This window comes from Salmo salar, chromosome ssa07 (genome assembly GCF_905237065.1).
Source record: "Salmo salar chromosome ssa07, Ssal_v3.1, whole genome shotgun sequence".
Classification (NCBI taxonomy): domain Eukaryota; kingdom Metazoa; phylum Chordata; class Actinopteri; order Salmoniformes; family Salmonidae; genus Salmo; species Salmo salar.
In genome coordinates, this window is record NC_059448.1 from 52,050,978 (window position 1) to 52,068,963 (window position 17,986).

General features: G+C 46.7%; 1 protein-coding gene across 1 annotated transcript in view; it reads right to left on the reverse strand.

The window, feature by feature from the left end:
- The window catches only part of LOC100380729 (staphylococcal nuclease domain-containing protein 1), a 319,896-nt gene that overhangs the window by 242,557 nt on the left and 59,353 nt on the right, over nt 1-17,986 (reverse strand). Inside the window, exons 12-15 of the mRNA XM_045722231.1 lie at nt 15,338-15,444; nt 12,759-12,869; nt 11,058-11,130; nt 8,157-8,298 (exon numbers count right to left, since the gene is read on the reverse strand). Of these exons, the coding sequence (XP_045578187.1) occupies nt 8,157-8,298; nt 11,058-11,130; nt 12,759-12,869; nt 15,338-15,444 (433 nt within the window). The remainder of the gene's footprint in view (nt 1-8,156; nt 8,299-11,057; nt 11,131-12,758; nt 12,870-15,337; nt 15,445-17,986) is intronic.

Consider the following 17,986-nt stretch of genomic DNA (forward strand, 5'->3'; position numbering starts at 1 on the left):
ACATCCTAGATCTGAATGAATGAAATAATCTTATTAAATACTTTTTTCTTTACATAGTTGAATGTGCTGACAACAAAATCACACAAAAAGAATCAATGGAAATCCAATTTATCAACCCATGGAGGTCTGGATTTGGAGTCGCACTCAAAATTAAAGTGGAAAACCACACTACAGGCTGATCCAACTTTGATGTAATGTCCTTAAAACAAGTCAAAATGAGACTCAGTAGTGTGTGTGGCCTCCACGTGCCTGTATGAACTTCCTACAACGCCTGGGCATGCTCCTGATGAGGTGGCGGATGGTCTCCTGAGGGATCTCCTCCTAGACCTGGACTAAAGCATCCGCCAACTCCTGGACAGTCTGTGGTGCAACGTGGCGTTGGTGGATGGAGCGAGACATGATGTCCCAGATGTGCTCAATTGGATTCAGGTCTGGGGAACGGGCGGGCCAGTCCATAGCATCAATGCCTTCCTCTTGCAGGAACTGCTGACACACTCCAGCCACATGAGGTCTAGTATTGTCTTGCATTAGGAGGAACCCAGGGCCAACCGCACCAGCATATGGTCTCACAAGGGGTCTGAGGATCTCATCTCGGTACCTAATGGCAGTCAGGCTACCTCTGGCGAGCACATGGAGGGCTGTGCGGCCCCCCAAAGAAATGCCACCCCACACCATGACTGACCCACCGCCAAACCGGTCATGCTGGAGGATGGTGCAGGCAGCAGAACGTTCTCCTCGGCGTCTCCAGACTCTGTCACGTCTGTCACATGCTCAGTGTGAACCTGCTTTCATCTGTGAAGAGCACAGGGCGCCAGTGGCGAATTTGCCAATCTTGGTGTTCTCTGGCAAATGCCAAACGTCCTGCACGGTGTTGGGCTGTAAGCACAACCCCCACCTGTGGACGTCGGGCCCTCATACCACCCTCATGGAGTCTGTTTCTGACCGTTTGAGCAGACACATGCACATTTGTGGCCTGCTGGAGGTCATTTTGCAGGGCTCTGGCAGTGCTCCTCCTGCTCCTCCTTGTACAAAGGTGGAGGTAGCAGTCCTGCTGCTGGGTTGTTGCCCTCCTACGGCCTCCTCCACGTCCCCTGATGTACTGGCCTGTCTCCTGGTAGCGCCTCCATGCTCTGGACACTACGCTGACAGACACAGCAAACCTTCTTGCCACAGCTCGCATTGATGTGCCATCCTGGATGAGCTGCACTACCTGAGCCACCTGTGTGGGTTGTAGACTCCGTCTCATGCTACCACTAGAGTGAAAGCATCACCAGCATTCAAGTGACCAAAACATCAGCCAGGAAGCATTGGAACTGAGAAGTGGTCTGTGGTCACCACCTGCAGAACCACTCCTTTATTGGGGGTGTCTTGCTAATTGCCTATAATTTCCACCTGTTGTCTATTCCATTTGTACAACAGCATGTGAAATGTATTGTCAATCAGTGTTGCTTCCTAAGTGGACAGTTTGATTTCACAGAAGTGTGATTGACTTGGAGTTACATTGTGTTGTTTAAGTGTTCCCTTTATTTTTTTGAGCAGTATATATGTTTTCATACCCTACAATACTCATCTCATGAATATACTGTACTCCATACCATCTACTGCATCTTGCCTATGCCGTTCGGCCATCATTTATGTATTTTTATGTACATATTGGTATTCATTCCTTTACACTTGTGTGTACAAGGTAGTTGTTGTGGAATTGGTAGATGACTTGTTAGATATAACTGCATGGTCGGAACTAGAAGCACAAGCATTTCGCTACACTTGCATTAACACTTGCTAACCATGTGTATGTGACAAATACATTTGATTTGATTTGTCTCATCGTTGTTGGTGATCAGGCCTACCACTGCTGTGTCGTCAGCAAATGTAATGGTGGTGTTGGAGTCATGCTTGGCCACGCAGTCGTGGGTGAACAGGGAGTATGGGAGGGCACTAAGCAAGCACCCCTAAGGGGCCCCAGTGTTGAGGGTCAGCATGGCAGATGTGTTGTTGCCTAACTATCTGGTCAGCTACATTATTACGAATCACATATAGCTAGCTGATAGTTGTGAAGTAAAACGGTTGCTTTGTGTATATATATTGTGTTATCCTGTCTGGAAGACGGTTCAGTGAATGAGTAAGTCCATAGAAAATAAATAGGGCTAGCTAGCTAGCCACAAAGAATTGGTAGCTATCCATAGAAAATGTACATTTATGTTGCATTGCATTAGTTTTAGATAATTTTTGCCTGTTTAACTAGCTGGCTAGCTAGATTATTACTATTCCCATATCTAGTTGATAATTATGAAGTAAAACGTTTGCTTTGTGTATATCTTGTTTAGTCTCTATTGTTGCCATAGTCCTGGCTGGAAGAAGGTTCAGTGAATGCGGAGGTGCAGCGTGAGGTAATACAGTAGGGGGAGGTGCAACGTGAGGTAATACAGTAGGGGGAGGTGCAGCGTGAGGTAATACAGTAGGGGGAGGTGCAGCATGAGGTAATACAGTAGGGGGAGGTGCAGCGTGAGGTAATACAGTAGGGGGAGGTGCAGAGTGAGGTAATACAGTAGGGGGAGGTGCAGCGTGAGGTAATACAGTAGGGGGAGGTGCAGCGTGAGGTAATACAGTAGAGGGAGGTGCAGCGTGAGGTAATACAGTAGGGGGAGGAGCAGCGTGAGGTAATACAGTAGGGGGAGGTGCAGCGTGAGGTAATATAGAAGAGGGGAATGTGATGATTCTCAAATGTAATGTTTTATGCTTTCTCCACATTCTCGTCCTCACAAGAAGGTACTCAAAAGAATGTGGTCGGAGAATGCACTCGGAGGATGAGAGTGTGGAGCACGGTAGTATGCATATTGAGAAACACCAAGACGGACAGAAAGACGGAGAGAGACCGAGAGCAGGGCTCTTTGGTGCCAACAGGTAAAGCATCAGACTTCCACAATTAGCAGACCTCAAGAGACACTACACTTCTGTCTTAAAGGATTTATATCCATTTAGTATGGCGCCCAGGGAAGCTCACTCAACTAGACACGCACGCACACAATCTCTCTGGAGAGCCTCCTTCCAATCCAGTTGAATTCCTGCCTGACATTACAAACAGATTGGCCATTACACGGACGCACCCATCTGTCCTCGAAGATCCCATCCATATGTTCTAGAGATGTGGAAACCTCCAACACATTTTATGTGATTGTGAGTAGCCTATATGATGGGGTCTTGAGGGTGAAGGGCTTCTGGTGTTTAACATGCAACAGATCAAAATGGCTTCCTCTTTCCTTCAGGAAGTATTCACCCCTTCACAAATTAAAACTAAAAAGCTGAAATGTCTTGAGTCAATAAGTATGATTGGTGAAATTTACTGAAAACCCTAACTAACACACAGTTATATTTACATTATTGCAATTGTCACGTAGCCTACTTTTGGCCTGCTAAAAGCCTAACCACCAGTCAACCAACATTATGGACTAAATATTCAATTCCTGTTGCTGCAGGATTTTGTTGTGACAATATAGGTCAAATTAAAGTAAGTAGTGCTCACGAGTCAAAAACGTTCCCCGAAAATGGTGCACAATTGTGTACTGCGTCATCTATTTCTATTCGTATGATAGGGTAAGACATACAATTTCTGTATATATTTTTTTGCAATTCATATGATATATGTTACAAAATCCAATATGAAAATTTGTTTTACGGATTTGTAAGGGCTTAAGATCCAGGACTGTATCTTTAAGCTCATATACAGTGCCTTCAGAAGGTATTTACACCCCTTGACTATTTCCACATTTTGTGTTACAGCTGGAATTTAAAATGGATTAAATTGAGATTTTGTGTCACTGACCGGGAGACTTTCCAATGCCTCAAAGGGCAACCATTGGTAGATAAAAAAAACAGACATTGAATATCCCTTTGAGCATGGTGAAGTTATTAATTACACTTTGGATGGTGTGTCAATACAACCAGTCACTACAAAGATACAGGCTTCCTAACTTAGTTGCCGGGGAGGATGGATCAATAACATTGTAGTTACTCCACAATGCTAACGTTATTGACAGAGTGAAAAGAAGGAAGCCTGTACAGAATAAAACATATTCCAAAACGTGCATCATGTTTGCCACAAGGCACTAAAGTAATACTGCAAAAATGTGTCAAAGCAATGAACTTTTTGTCCTGAATACAAAATGGTATGTTTGGGGCAAATCTAATACAACACATGACTGAGTACCATTCTCCATATGTTTAAGCAACGTGTTAGCTGCATCATGTTATGGGTATGCTTGTTTAAGACAAGGGAGTTTTTTTTTTTTTATAAAAAAAGAAGGAAAACCTGGTCCAGTCTGCTTTCCACCAAACACTGGGAGATGAACTCACCTTTCAGCAGGACAATAAGCTAAAACACAAGGCCAAATCTACACTGAAGTTGCTTACCAAGAAGACAGTAAATGTTCCCGAGTGTCCGAGTAACAGTTTTGACTTAACTCTACTTGAAAATCTAGCAATAATCAACAACCAATTCGACAGAGCTTGGATACTTTTTTCAAGAATAAAACAGGCAAATGTTGCACAATCCAGGTGTGTAAAGATCTTAGAGACTTACCCAGAAAGACTCACAGCTGTAATCGCTGCCAAAGGTGCTTCTACAAAGTATTGACTCAGTGGTGTGAATATTTGTGTAAATTAAATATTTCTGCATTTAATTTTCAATAAATTTGAAAAATATATTTTCACTTTGTCATTATGGGGTACTGTGTGTAGATGGTTGAGGGGGGAAAAAATCGATGAAATCCTTTTTGAATTCAGGCTGTAACAACAAAACGTGGAATAAGTCAAGGGATATGAATACTTTCTGAAGGCACTGTAGTGCACTACTTTTCATCAGGGCCCTGGTCAAAAATAGTGCACTAAGTAGGGAATAGGGTGCCATTTGGGACACAGCCCTTGTGTCATTTCACACGGGGTTACAGAGGGAGATAGGTGCATAAAACATGGAGAGATAACATTGAGAAGACTTGGAGATAGAAGTGGGGTAGTGTTAGTAGATGCGGGTATGTAGGGTGAGAGATAACAGGGGGTAGTTATGTTATGCCAACAATTCCATATAGCAGGGGGGGTCTCTAACCTCAATAAGAACCACAGAGGTGGACATGAACTCCGGGCAATACACACACATACAATGAACAATACACAACATACACACACACACACACACAGACAAAGATGTAACACGGCATCAAAGGCAAAGTCATGACCACACAAACCCACAGGCAGCAATAACACACAGACAAATAAATGAAAAACTATTAGACACACACACTCCTTCCAGGAAACGTGAGGCTGGTCAGGATGTGGTGCGGTGGCTAATCATAACGAAAGCACCTCATATTAAAAAAGGGAGCAGGGATCGTTTGTATCAATCAGCGTTAATCTGGCCTTAATGTGTTTATTAAAGACAACATCAACTGTCATTTCCTAGCAGAAAACCTTTTTACCGGGGAACAACCTTAATCAAATAAACCCAGGCTCTGTGCCATAACGTGCTTATTGTCATATGGTAATAACCACTGATGGAATAAAATCATTTCCAATGACAGAAAACACAAGTGTGTGTGTGCGTGCGTGCGTGCGTGCGTATGCGTGTGAGCGTGCGTCAAGTTATAATGTCAGATTTCCAACCAGTCTTAATAAAGGCCTAGGTGGCTTGGTGGAGAGAGAGGGTCAAGTCAAAATGCCTGGAGGAGAAAATAATTCATTACAAAAACCAACGACAAAGGGGAAAGACATTTAGAAACAAATGACCAAATGAATTAAGACATTTACAATGGAAGACATGCACAATTAAACCTGGATGATGCTATCATGAATATATGGTGGTGTCCTGTTGGGAAATGAATGAACTGGGTCCTTCTTTTGTTTGGTCAATGACAGAGCTGAAATAGAGACTGATAGATAGATAGATGCCTGGATTAGATGTAATGCTTCTATTACGGCTATTCGAGTAAATGGAGTCTCATCTAATCTAAAACACACAAGCATTCCTGCTATCGACTGATTCTGATCTAAATTGTCTGCACAAATCAACCTGAGCTGCCAGACAGAAAGTATAAACGCACCATAACCAATCTACAGTACATTGTAGCCTGTATTTATCTTGCAACTGACACTGCTTGTTTCCTGGGCACAAAATGGTCACCTCATACCCCAAACGCTCCCTAGACCAGGGCTCTACAACCCTGTTCCTGGAGAGCCACCGTCCTGTAGGTTTTCAATCCAGTCCCAGTTGTAACTGACCTGATTCATCTTAGCAAGCAACTATTTTCTAGAATCAGGGGCACTAGATTAGGGTTGGAGTAAAAACCTAGAGGACGGTAGCTCTCCAGGAAGAGGGTTGGAGAGCCCTGCCCTTGACACTGATTTGCAATCAGTTTTGCGTTCATTCACCTGGCTTGGCACAAAATAGCAGACGAGGCAGAGTGGGGAGGTCCCTGGCAGGGATCCAGCGGGGGGGGGGTCAATGCCCGCATGAGGTGAAAGGTCACATCAGCTACATGCCATCCCAATGGTGCCAGGGGTCGGCTGGCATGGTTTCACCAGACCCCTGTCGACCTTCGTAGTGAATGACTGCTAACAGCTGGGAGCTCCGCTAGCTCTGCTATCAGACACCGTGACCTCTGAGCTGGGGTCGCGATGCTGCACCTGGCTTGATATGTCTGACACACACACACACACACACACAAATACTGTACACACACACACACTGTACATACACACTGTACGTAGACACTGTACACACACACACTGTACGTACACACACACACACACACCTCTCCACACACACTGCACACACCCCCCCCCTCACATACTGTACACCCCCCCTCACATACTGTACACACCCCCACCTCACATACTGTACACGCCCCTCACACACTGTACACGCCTCACACACTGTACACGCCTCACACACTGTACACGCCTCACACACTGTACACGCCTCACACACTGTACACGCCTCACACGCCTCACACTGTACACACACACTGTACACACGCCTCACACTGTACACACGCCTCACACTGTACACACACTGTACACACGCCTCACACTGTACACATACACACGCCTCACACTGTACACATACACACGCCTCACACTGTACACACACACACTGTACACACGCCTCACACTGTACACACACACACTGTACACACGCCTCACACTGTACACACGCCACACACTGTACACACGCCACACATACACTGTACACACGCCTCACACTGTACACACGCCTCACACTGTACACATACACTGTACACACGCCTCACACTGTACACATACTCTGTACACACGCCTCACACTGTACACATACACTGTACACACGCCTCACACTGTACACACACACTGTACACACGCCTCACACTGTACACACGCCACACACTGTACACACGCCACACACTGTACACACGCCACACACTGTACACACACTGTACACACACGCCTCACACACTGTACACACACACCTCACACACTGTACACACACACCTCACACACTGTACACACACACCTCACACACTGTACACACACACCTCACACTGTACACACTGTACACACACACATACTGTACACACACACACACACCTCTCCACACATACTGTACACACACACTTCTCCACACACACACTGTACACACACACTTCTCCACACACACACTAGAGGTCGACCGATTAATCGGAATGGCCGATTAATTAGGGCCGATTTCACGTTTTCATAACAATCGATAATAGGTATTTTTGGCCACCGATTCGCCGATTAAAAAAAATATAAACACCTCTCCTCACATACTGTACACACACACACCTCCCCTACTAGCCTGTTTTAATTAAACTGGAAGTAAACAAAAGTTGGTTACAGAGTTAAAAGACTGATAACTAGTAGTCTAACCAGGCACCGCTCCAATCTCTGAGGAAGCCAACAAGATGGCGCTGAAAGACACGTCGCCCTGTTAGCTCCGAGCACAAGCATTTCGCAGCACCTTATAGACCTGCTGCAAACTGTGTACGTGACGTATACATTTGATTTGTGTGTAACTGGAAGGACGGTGGAAGAAAGTTACCTAAACCAGGATGTAGTTTGCTAAACCAGGAAGTTGCCTAATGGCCCTCGTGGGATGGACTACTTACCGGCGAGGAGGAAGGTGATGAGGCAGGTCTCTTTGGGCATGTAGAGTTTGAGGCGGGAGCCACTGAACACGTATTCTACCACCGCCTCTGAGCGGCCCGCTCTCTGGAGGAACGGCAGGAACTGCTTGGCCTTCTGTGTTTCCTGGAGAAGAAACAAACATGTTCAGAGTAGCAGCTTCAGCCTATAAATGCAGATCTTCATGTCAACTGGATGGTCTGATAGTGGATCATACACCTCAGTCTTAGTCCATCCACTTCATATGCAGATGAGTAAATTAGGTTGAAGTTCATTGCGTGGGGTTTCTCGGTAAGGGTGAACGGACCGATGATTTCACCATGACATTGCTAGGCCTCATATATCTCTCTCTCTCTCTCTCCCCCTTTCTGGTGAGTCACTGGCTTGATGGGTACACCAAGGCCAAAATTACAAGCGTGGCTAAATCATTGCCTATTCAGACAGGCTGATGAATCAATGGCAGAGAGAGAGAGTTATATTAATAAATACACAGCTAGGCAGGCAGGCAGGCTGATGAATCAATGGCAGAGAGAGAGAGTTATATTAATAAATACACAGCTAGGCAGGCAGGTCAAAGCAGGCAGGCCAATGCAGCCACAACAAACCAGGCAGTGACTCAGTAGCACTCTCTCATGATTTAGATGTAGTGGGGTGGGGGGGTGGGTGTGTAGAGGAAGAGAGGTGTTCTGGCAAAACAGAGAGATGTACTGGGTGAGGAGGATGAGGAAATATGCTGTTGACAAGGTGGAACTATTCCATCAAGCGCCAGGTAGCTTAGGATTGCAGGGTGCAAAGTCAACATTGCTGTGGTGATTAAAGTTACTGGGCAGGAATCTAGCCCTAAACTACACATTATTTCTCTGTTCAGATGAACTCTTAGGATGGAGAAAGAGAGAAAGAGAGAGAGAGAGAGGTGCCCCAGTGCCATATCCACTCAGCACCTTCGTAGGTACTGTGTATACATACATACATCCCACTGTACTCCATTATATATCCCCACTGTATTGTTCTCAATATAACCCACTCCATCTACATAATCCCTCTCGGTAATATCCCTGTGTGTGTGTGTGTGTGTGTGTGTGTGTGTGTGTGTGTGTCACAGGCGGAGAGCTGAAGGGGGCGGTGATGGGCTGTTAGCTGCTATTTATGTATTTTTATTAGAATGCTCACTACAGCCCCCGCGGCCCAGCCACTACAGCCCCCGCGGCCCAGCCACTACAGCCCCCGCGGCCCAGCCACCCCGCGGCCCAGCCACTACAGCCCCCGCGGCCCAGCCACTACAGCCCCCGCGGCCCAGCCACTACAGCCCCCGCGGCCCAGCCACTACAGCCCCCGCGGCCCAGCCACTACAGCCCCCGCGGCCCAGCCACTACAGCCCCCGCGGCCCAGCTCTCCAGCCAAGAGGGAGCAGTACTTTAAGATGGAGGAAGAGACAGACACTCTTGTTCTCCCTGACTGGCAGAAGTCATCAACAGATTGGCATGGTATCAAGGATCTATTCCTGGGCGGCTGTCAGTCTTCAGAGTGACGGGGAAACAAGCTGACATGCTATGTGTCGTATCACCCACTAATATGTCTGCAGTGAAACACAGAGAGGGCTGCTGAGAGAGATGGAGCATCTTTAGAGGGGGACTGGGCAAGATCAACACACACACCTCATTACACTGGAGAACAGCGTGTGTGTGTGTGTGTGTGTGTGTGTGTGTGTCTATGCAGGCGTTAAACAATAACACAGGTTCTAGACTGACAGCCCAGTCCATTAAAGCACGGACAAGCCTTCTCGTAAAACAAAGACTTAAGGTGGACAGAATGGGGGGGAGGGAGTGTGTCCCCAGCCGTCATTCCTTTATGTGCTTTAACGTACGTGGTCCATGGAGAGAGAGAGAGTGTGGAGAGAGAGAGAGTGTGGAGAGAGAGAGAGAGTGGAGAGAGAGAGAGAGAGAGTGGAGAGAGAGAGAGAGAGTGAGAGAGAGAGAGAGAGAGTGAGAGAGAGTGAGAGAGAGAGAGAGTGGAGAGAGAGAGAGAGTGGAGAGAGAGAGAGAGTGGAGAGAGAGTGGAGAGAGAGAGAGAGTGGAGAGAGAGAGAGAGTGGAGAGAGAGAGAGAGTGGAGAGAGAGAGAGTGGAGAGAGAGAGAGTGGAGAGAAAGTGTGGAGAGAAAGTGTGGAGAGAAAGTGTGGAGAGAAAGTGTGGAGAGAAAGTGTGGAGAGAAAGTGTGGAGAGAAAGTGTGGAGAGAAAGTGTGGAGAGAAAGTGTGGAGAGAAAGTGTGGAGAGAAAGTGTGGAGAGAAAGTGTGGAGAGAAAGTGTGGAGAGAAAGTGTGGAGAGAAAGTGTGGAGAGAAAGTGTGGAGAGAAAGTGTGGAGAGAAAGTGTGGAGAGAAAGTGTGGAGAGAAAGTGTGGGTACGGCCGTGCATCTCATCACGGGCACGGAGTAAAATCTAATGTTCATTTAGTGAGCAGCCCAATCAATTTTCATAAGCAGAGACGCTGTCTGCTGTCCCTGGAACACGTAAACAACTTCCTAGATGACTTTATTAACGCAGAGGAATCTATATTTAGATGGGCCTTTATCGCTATAATATGGAGGGGGGGGGGGCTGGTATTATGGATATTACTTAGAGTGATTCATCTATAGATCAGATAACAAGGTTTGTCCTGGGGAGTGGCTTGGGAGACACTGGAGGGCATTGAGACTGGTGGGTCAAGGTTTGGCAATTATATTATCAAGAAGAATGTTGGCCCAAGAATGTGCAGGAACATTGCGCGCACACACACACACACACTGCAGGGGCAAAAACACACAACATATAAGCCTAGTCACATAACAGTAAACACACACAATTACTCCTCAAAGTCCCACCCACACTCTCACACTAATCCATCTTACCCCAGAGATATCAGCCACTCTGTGGATGGGGACCTCCTTCTTGCTATGCAGCCCTTTCCCGTTCTTGATTGCCCTGTGATCAATCAGAGGGAGAGAGTGAGAGTGGCCACCATTACGGTTCATCCCATCATCCAGCGAGTTAAGGAGAAACCATCAGGTCTTTGAGCCGCAGAGGAGAAATGAAGCTGTGGGTAATAAACACTCAGAGAGCCATTCCGGCTCAGAGGGGGGATACAGTTTCCAAGCTCCCCGGCTCCACCAAGAGGATCAGCGGCAGAGGGACTTCACGTGTAATCTATACCCTTAAAATGGAAACTGTAATGGTTGGGGGGGACGAGGGAGTGCATTTTCAGTCTGACCCTGATGTGATGACCACCTGTTCAGATTCCTACTGGAAAGAGCTTGAGTGCTACAGATGAAGATGACGAAGATAATGGAAATTGTGGCAGTCAGGGTCATCTGTGGGTCAGTGATGTGTGTGTGTGTGTGTGTGTGTGTGTGTGTGTGTGTGTGTGTGTGTGTGTGTGTGTGTGTGTGTGTGTGTGTGTGTGTGTGTGTGTGAGAGATGAGGGAGAACGAGAAAGGGAAGAGAAGGAGTTTGAGGAGCCCAGAAAGAGACAGAAAGAGAGAGAAAGGTAGCATGGGAAAACACTTGCACAAACACCAACGGTGGGTAGTCATCTATCTGCTAACCCGGAGATCTTCATCTTTAGTGCTGTATTAAAGCACGTACTAAATCTCCCAGTGCACATACACAGAATTATATTCACAGAGCACGTGTAAAGAGAAGGCCTGATTTAGTGTGTGTGTGTGTGTGTGTGTGTGAGCGACACCCAGGGGCCAATACTTTAGCAGAAACTTAGAGCAGAGCAGGGGTGTAATCATTAGTCTAAACGAGAGTTTCTACTGGACAAATTCAGGTAGGTCCTTCCCTGTTTTCTTTCTATTTGCTTCCGTTTAAGAAACGTTTTGCTACAGAATCAGAGTAATGAATACACCCCAGGCCTTGTAGAGGCGCTGATTTACGACACAGGGAAAAATGGCCACCTCTGACCAGTGTTGTTCAAGATTTTGCCATGATGCAACACACACATATTCGTATCGGATCCCTAGGGGGAATTCGTATCGTATCTCTAGGGGGAATTCGTATCGTATCTCTAGGGGGAATTCGTATCGTATCCCTAGGGGGAATTCGTATTGTATCTCTAGGGGGAATTCGTATCGTATCTCTAGGGGGAATTCGTATCGTATCTCTAGGGGGAATTCGTATCGTATCCCTAGGGGGAATTCGTATCGTATCCCTAGGGGGAATTCGTATTGTATCCCTAGGGGGAATTCGTATCGTATCTCTAGGGGGAATTCGTATCGTATCTCTAGGGGGAATTCGTATCGTATCCCTAGGGGGAATTCGTATCGTATCTCTAGGGGGAATTCGTATCGTATCTCTAGGGGGAATTCGTATCGTATCCCTAGGGGGAATTCGTATCGTATCTCTAGGGGGAATTCGTATCGTATCTCTAGGGGGAATTCGTATTGTATCTCTAGGGGGAATTCGTATTGTATCCCTAGGGGGAATACACTTCTGTTGTTGCATGAGCGTGACAGAAAGCATTTTAATTTAAAGGGAGGTTTAGTCAAGCTAGTTAAATCAGTCAGGTTTAGTTTTCAGCAGTAGAAACCATTTTGGGGCACTGTGCTTACCGTGCCTCTGCAGCCAGTAGCTCGTCGTAGTGGGATGAGCGCTGGTCATCATCCTGTCTGTAGCGGATGACCGTGGCGAAACCTTTACTGACCAACGCCTCGGCTATGTTACTGTGGAGGTAGAGAGAGAAACAGAGTGAGTGAGAGAAACAGAGTGAGTGAGAGAGACAGAGAGGAAGACAGAGAGAAAGTGAGGTGATTTTAACCAGTGTTTATTTATCAACCCAGTTATTACATAGAGTAGAAAGCTTCAAGGCTGCAACACGGCCCATCAACACACCAAAAAGGGCGCGGGGGCAAGCCCAGAAACACTGAAGAAACACAAGCCCAGAAACACTGAAGAACAACAGAAGAAAGCTTAAGGAAAATGTGAAAGACAATGACTAACTAACAAACAAGTCAAGGTCCCAGCAACATGGCGAGGTGAGAGAGACCTTCCAACCACAGCAACCAGAGGCTGCATTGTTATTTTACAACCACAGAAAGAGGGGGAAGGTGAGAGATAGAAGTAGAAAATAACGGGTGAGAGTTCGATGGAAGGGCTCTGCAGTTAGCTCAGAGCCCTTAGGCGTCCATGGAACAGCTGAAGTGGATGGGAGTGAGTGCACTCGGTGCAGACTTGTCTTTCCAAAATGTTTTGTTAGCCTGTCGGCATGCCAAGACCGTAATTGAGAAAGTTTGGTGGCTCCTCGTTGTGGTGAAATGTTTTTATTCGGTTTTCTGTTCAGATTAATTAGAGAGCGAGCGAGCGCGAGAGAGCGGCAGAGAGCGCGAGAGAGAGGCAGAGAGCGCGAGAGAGAGGCAGAGAGCGCGAGAGAGAGGCAGAGAGCGCGAGAGAGAGGCAGAGAGCGCGAGAGAGAGGCAGAGAGCGCGAGAGAGAGGCAGAGAGCGCGAGAGAGAGGCAGAGAGCGCGAGAGAGGCAGAGAGCGAGAGAGAGAGGCAGAGAGCGCGAGAGAGAGGCAGAGAGCGCGAGAGAGGCAGAGAGAGAGAGAGGCAGAGAGAGAGAGAGAGCGAGAGAGTCTAGTAAACTGCCTTCAACTGAGATGCGGAGTCAAAAAGAAAAGAGAAAAAACAGTAACAGTAATTTCCCCGTCCTCACTTTGTTTCATTTCTCGGGCTTTTATAAATTGAGACAAATTGAGCATCACATCATGACAGTGGCTTTAATGACTTTCACATCTTGTGAATGGAAATGTGGAGGCAGATCAGCTAACACTGCAAAAATGTTGGACTAAGTGTTGCAAATTGCCTTCAAATTAGACACTTCTTAAAAAAGTTGAAAAAGCATATTGTTTTCTTTTCATAGATCTCACATGACTGGGATGGGTGAAAACAAAATGGGGGATCTTTCACTTTGACCCATCCAGGTTGTCAGATTAGTGCTTGTTCCAAAGATTATATTTATTCTACCTTCATTTATAAAGGCAAGTCAGTTTAAAGAACAAACTCTTATTTACTGAATGACCTAGCCTGCCTGACTGTATGCATTTATAAAGTATGAGGAAATGAGGTTGACGTGTCCTTGGGAAATCAGACAACCTTTAATAATACAACCCTAAATTAGCCTAAAAGCAGGGTACGGTCAAACAGGCCTTTTCCACAACCCTCTCCACCAGTCCCCACTCCAATACTAACAATCTCAATGGTAGTGGTATCTAGGACGTAGGCTGCTAGCCTGCTGGCACTAGCCATCTCCAGCTAGCCCCCCTGCTGTGCCCCCCTCCCTCGCCTTGTGCTAAACGGGTAGAGGGGTCTGGCTCACCACGTGGAGAGAAATATGGTGCGCCATAAGACGCGCGCGCACACACACACACACACAGCACCTCAGAGCCTGAGGGTGGCCCGGCCACCTGTTACCCACAATGCACCGCAGTGCGTGTGGCTGGTAATTGGGTGACCTACGCTGGCCCGGCGTCGCTGCTAACTAGCGGTGTCGTGTGATAAGGGGGGCTAGCAGATGAAAGGAGAGGTACTCCGTAGCTCCGGAACATGTCTTAAAAAGGTCTTTCTTCTATTTGTATGAGTGAAAACAACCTCAGAGGGCGTAGCCGGGCGACATGTTGACGTGAAGGGGTGTGAATGAACTGTGTGGCTTGCCCACGTTGGTTGCTCTTTAATGCAGTAGGCCTGTACTGTGTACATTTAACCTGTTCTCTTGGGCTTTTGTAGAGCTTTTATTTCTCGTTGAACTGTCCTGTCCTTGTCCATTACATCAGTGGCCTACAGACAGATATTCACTTCAACTGATTCAAAGGAATATAGATATATATGGCCTAGATCAGTCCGCTTCAATCATAGCATATTGTGCATGTTTGTTCCAGTCCAGTACTAACACCCAATTCAACTTTCCAACGGTTGAAATGCAGTAAGTCTGAGCTGATTCTGCTGTGTTAGTACTGGACTAGAACAAAGCTCTGCACTTACTATAGGTGCTTCCGGAGCCAGGACTGACAAACGCTCGTCTGGACTCCTCATCCTGTCTACAAGCAAGGTGACAGACGGGGTGAACAGACATGTTGGGGGTCAGCAGAGGTTGAGAGTGCAGGGGGAAAAGTCGGTGTTGAGATAGGTGTACTCACATGCCGCCGATGGTGACGGTGGCACAGGTGCGTTCTGCAAAGGCGGGGATGGTGCTGGTCTCTGAGGAGCTGGTGGCAGCTCTGATGTAGTCCACCGTGACGTTCACCTGAAACGCCATGTCACAGGAAATCATGTCAATGCCATGTGACAGGAAATGATGTCAAAACTCTGAAGGCTGATTTAAAAGAGCCACCGTGTCTTCAGTGGATTAGGGACCTCGAGTACTCACTGTCACCGTCATGGAATATAGGGTTGAAGACAACGTATGACTGCACACGTGGGGAGATTCAGTCAATGTTTCAACATCATTTATTTTTCCATTAGTGATGGGGGGGAATCGATAAAGTTACAAAACGCTAGTATTTTCCTTCATAGCTTGCTCTCCAACTTTTTTTAAGTAGGAAGCCAATTTGTTTTCAGCACTTTTATTTCCATGAGTGGTCAAGTCGTTCTCATGACTCTCTCTTGTCCCGCTGCAGCAGACATATGGTGAGCAATATGTTTGGAACATCAAATCGTAATAAAATCACAATATCGACTAGTCAAGGTTTTTCAAATAATTAGAAATACTGGTCATGAAAATACAATAGCCAGAAGAGAGTGTGTGTGTGTGTACGTGTGTGTGGGCTAGTTTACAAGGTCACCCCCAGTCAGTGTGAATCATGTCAGGCTGGACTGTAGATCTCCCCAGAGGAGCACTGGGGCTGTTTATAACTCCACGCTCACAAACACACTCACACGCACGCGCCCACACAACCAAGAGGTGGCAGATTGCTATCAAACACGGACAGGCCCAGCAGCACACAGCGGGAGGAGGAAAAACAGCGTTTAGATAGGGAACAACCATTTCCCCCATTCCTCCCTTCCTGGCCGACAGAGCAAACAGAAGCAGGGAAGCAGGGATGAATACGATAGGTGGGGACAGGCAATGACATTCCCTAAGCCCAGGATGGGAGCAATAGGGAACCTACAATCTGGGAATCTCTTGGCCTGCGTTTTTCCTCCATCATACAGTTGAGCAAACAAAGAGCTATTCCGTTAGAGAGAGAACGAGAACGTTAGAGAGAGAGAGAGGGAGAGGTGCGAGGGTCCCAACCGTCCCAGATGTTGGGGTCACAAAGAGAGAGAGGAGACGAGGGGGGCGTTGTCATTAATCTGAGGGCCTCGCTGGACAAGGACACGGTGATGAGGGTAGACAGGATTATAGGAAATGGATGTCCCAGCATGCTCTCTGCTAAGTTGGCATCTGGCGAGGGTGGGTGGTAAGATGGGGATGTGAGAGAGTGGTAGAACGGCCTAGCTACGAGAGGGTTTGGGGCTACAGTGTAACCGTAAAAGGGGCCTAAAAGGTGTCGTACTACATTTGAGGACAATGTGGGGCAATGTAGCATTTTGTACAACAATAGGGCACAATCGTAGGGTTTATCATTGGTAGCCTAGCGGTTACAGAGTTTGGCCAGTAACCAAAAGGTTGCTGGTTCGAATACATGAGCAGACAAGGTGAAAAATCTGTTGATGTGGCACTTAATCCTAATTTGCTCCAGGGCCCCGTACTACTATGGCTGACCCTGTGTAACACATTTCACTGCCTCTATCCACTGTATGTGACAAAATGTATTCAATTCGACAAAATGGCTGAAGCATTTACTAACTAGCCTAAATGTTGTGTGACTGTTACTATAAGTCTTCAGAGGCCATTGCATCTATTTTCATGTTAAAGTAGACCTAACAGAATGAGTAGAAAGTTCCCCTATTACAAACCAAAACACAAGGAAAGGCTCAACTTCCACTTAATATAGAAAACTGCCTGGACTACCCAACATATTACAGTCAATAACATTGGTATAAGATGCTCTTAGTAATATTACCGCTAGCAAACACACACTTCATGACAGAAAATAAGCATAACAACCCAATCTGATCGGCATAATGGACATTTAATTTAGCGCAGACTTCCTGCCGAGGCTCCTCATTTTCCCACAGCGGAACACGGCTGTAAGCTTTTTTGTGCCTCAACAAATAAAGGCATTTATTCCTCCCATAAAAGATGGTTTTGGTTCATTTGTGCTTTGTGTCGCGTCTCCTCCCGAATCTACACAGCTTCTGTACTGGCTCTGCATCGTTGGGCAGGGATAACGACTTTAGATGAGGGAAGGAGGAAGAGTGTGAGAGAGGGAGGAGAAGCAGGAGAAGAGAAAGAGGAGAGGAGGTGTAGGAGAGGAGCAGAGATGGAGAGAAAGAGAGGAGAGGAGCAGAGATGGAGAGAAAGAGGTAGAGAACGATTAGAGGGAAAAATGAGGACAAAAGCAGAAGAGGAAGAAGGAGGAAGGAGGCGGAAAAGGGAATAGAACAGATTCTCAGCAGAGCACGACAGAGAGGGAGAGAGTCTGACCCCATTAAGTAAAGTGATGATAGATTAAAAGGTTTGACAAAGCGATGGTAGATTAGAGGACCCAGCAGATTCTCCACAGACCAGTGTGCAGATCTCAAGATAGAGAAGTCATTTAGAAGAGACCCCTAGAGGAGAGGACTGGAGGGGGATATCTGATGAGGAGGAGGAGGGGAAGAAATGCGTTTGTTCTGACTGGGATCAGGGGCTCGGAGATTCGCTTAACTGTGTGTGTGTGTGTGTGTGTGTGTGTGTGTGT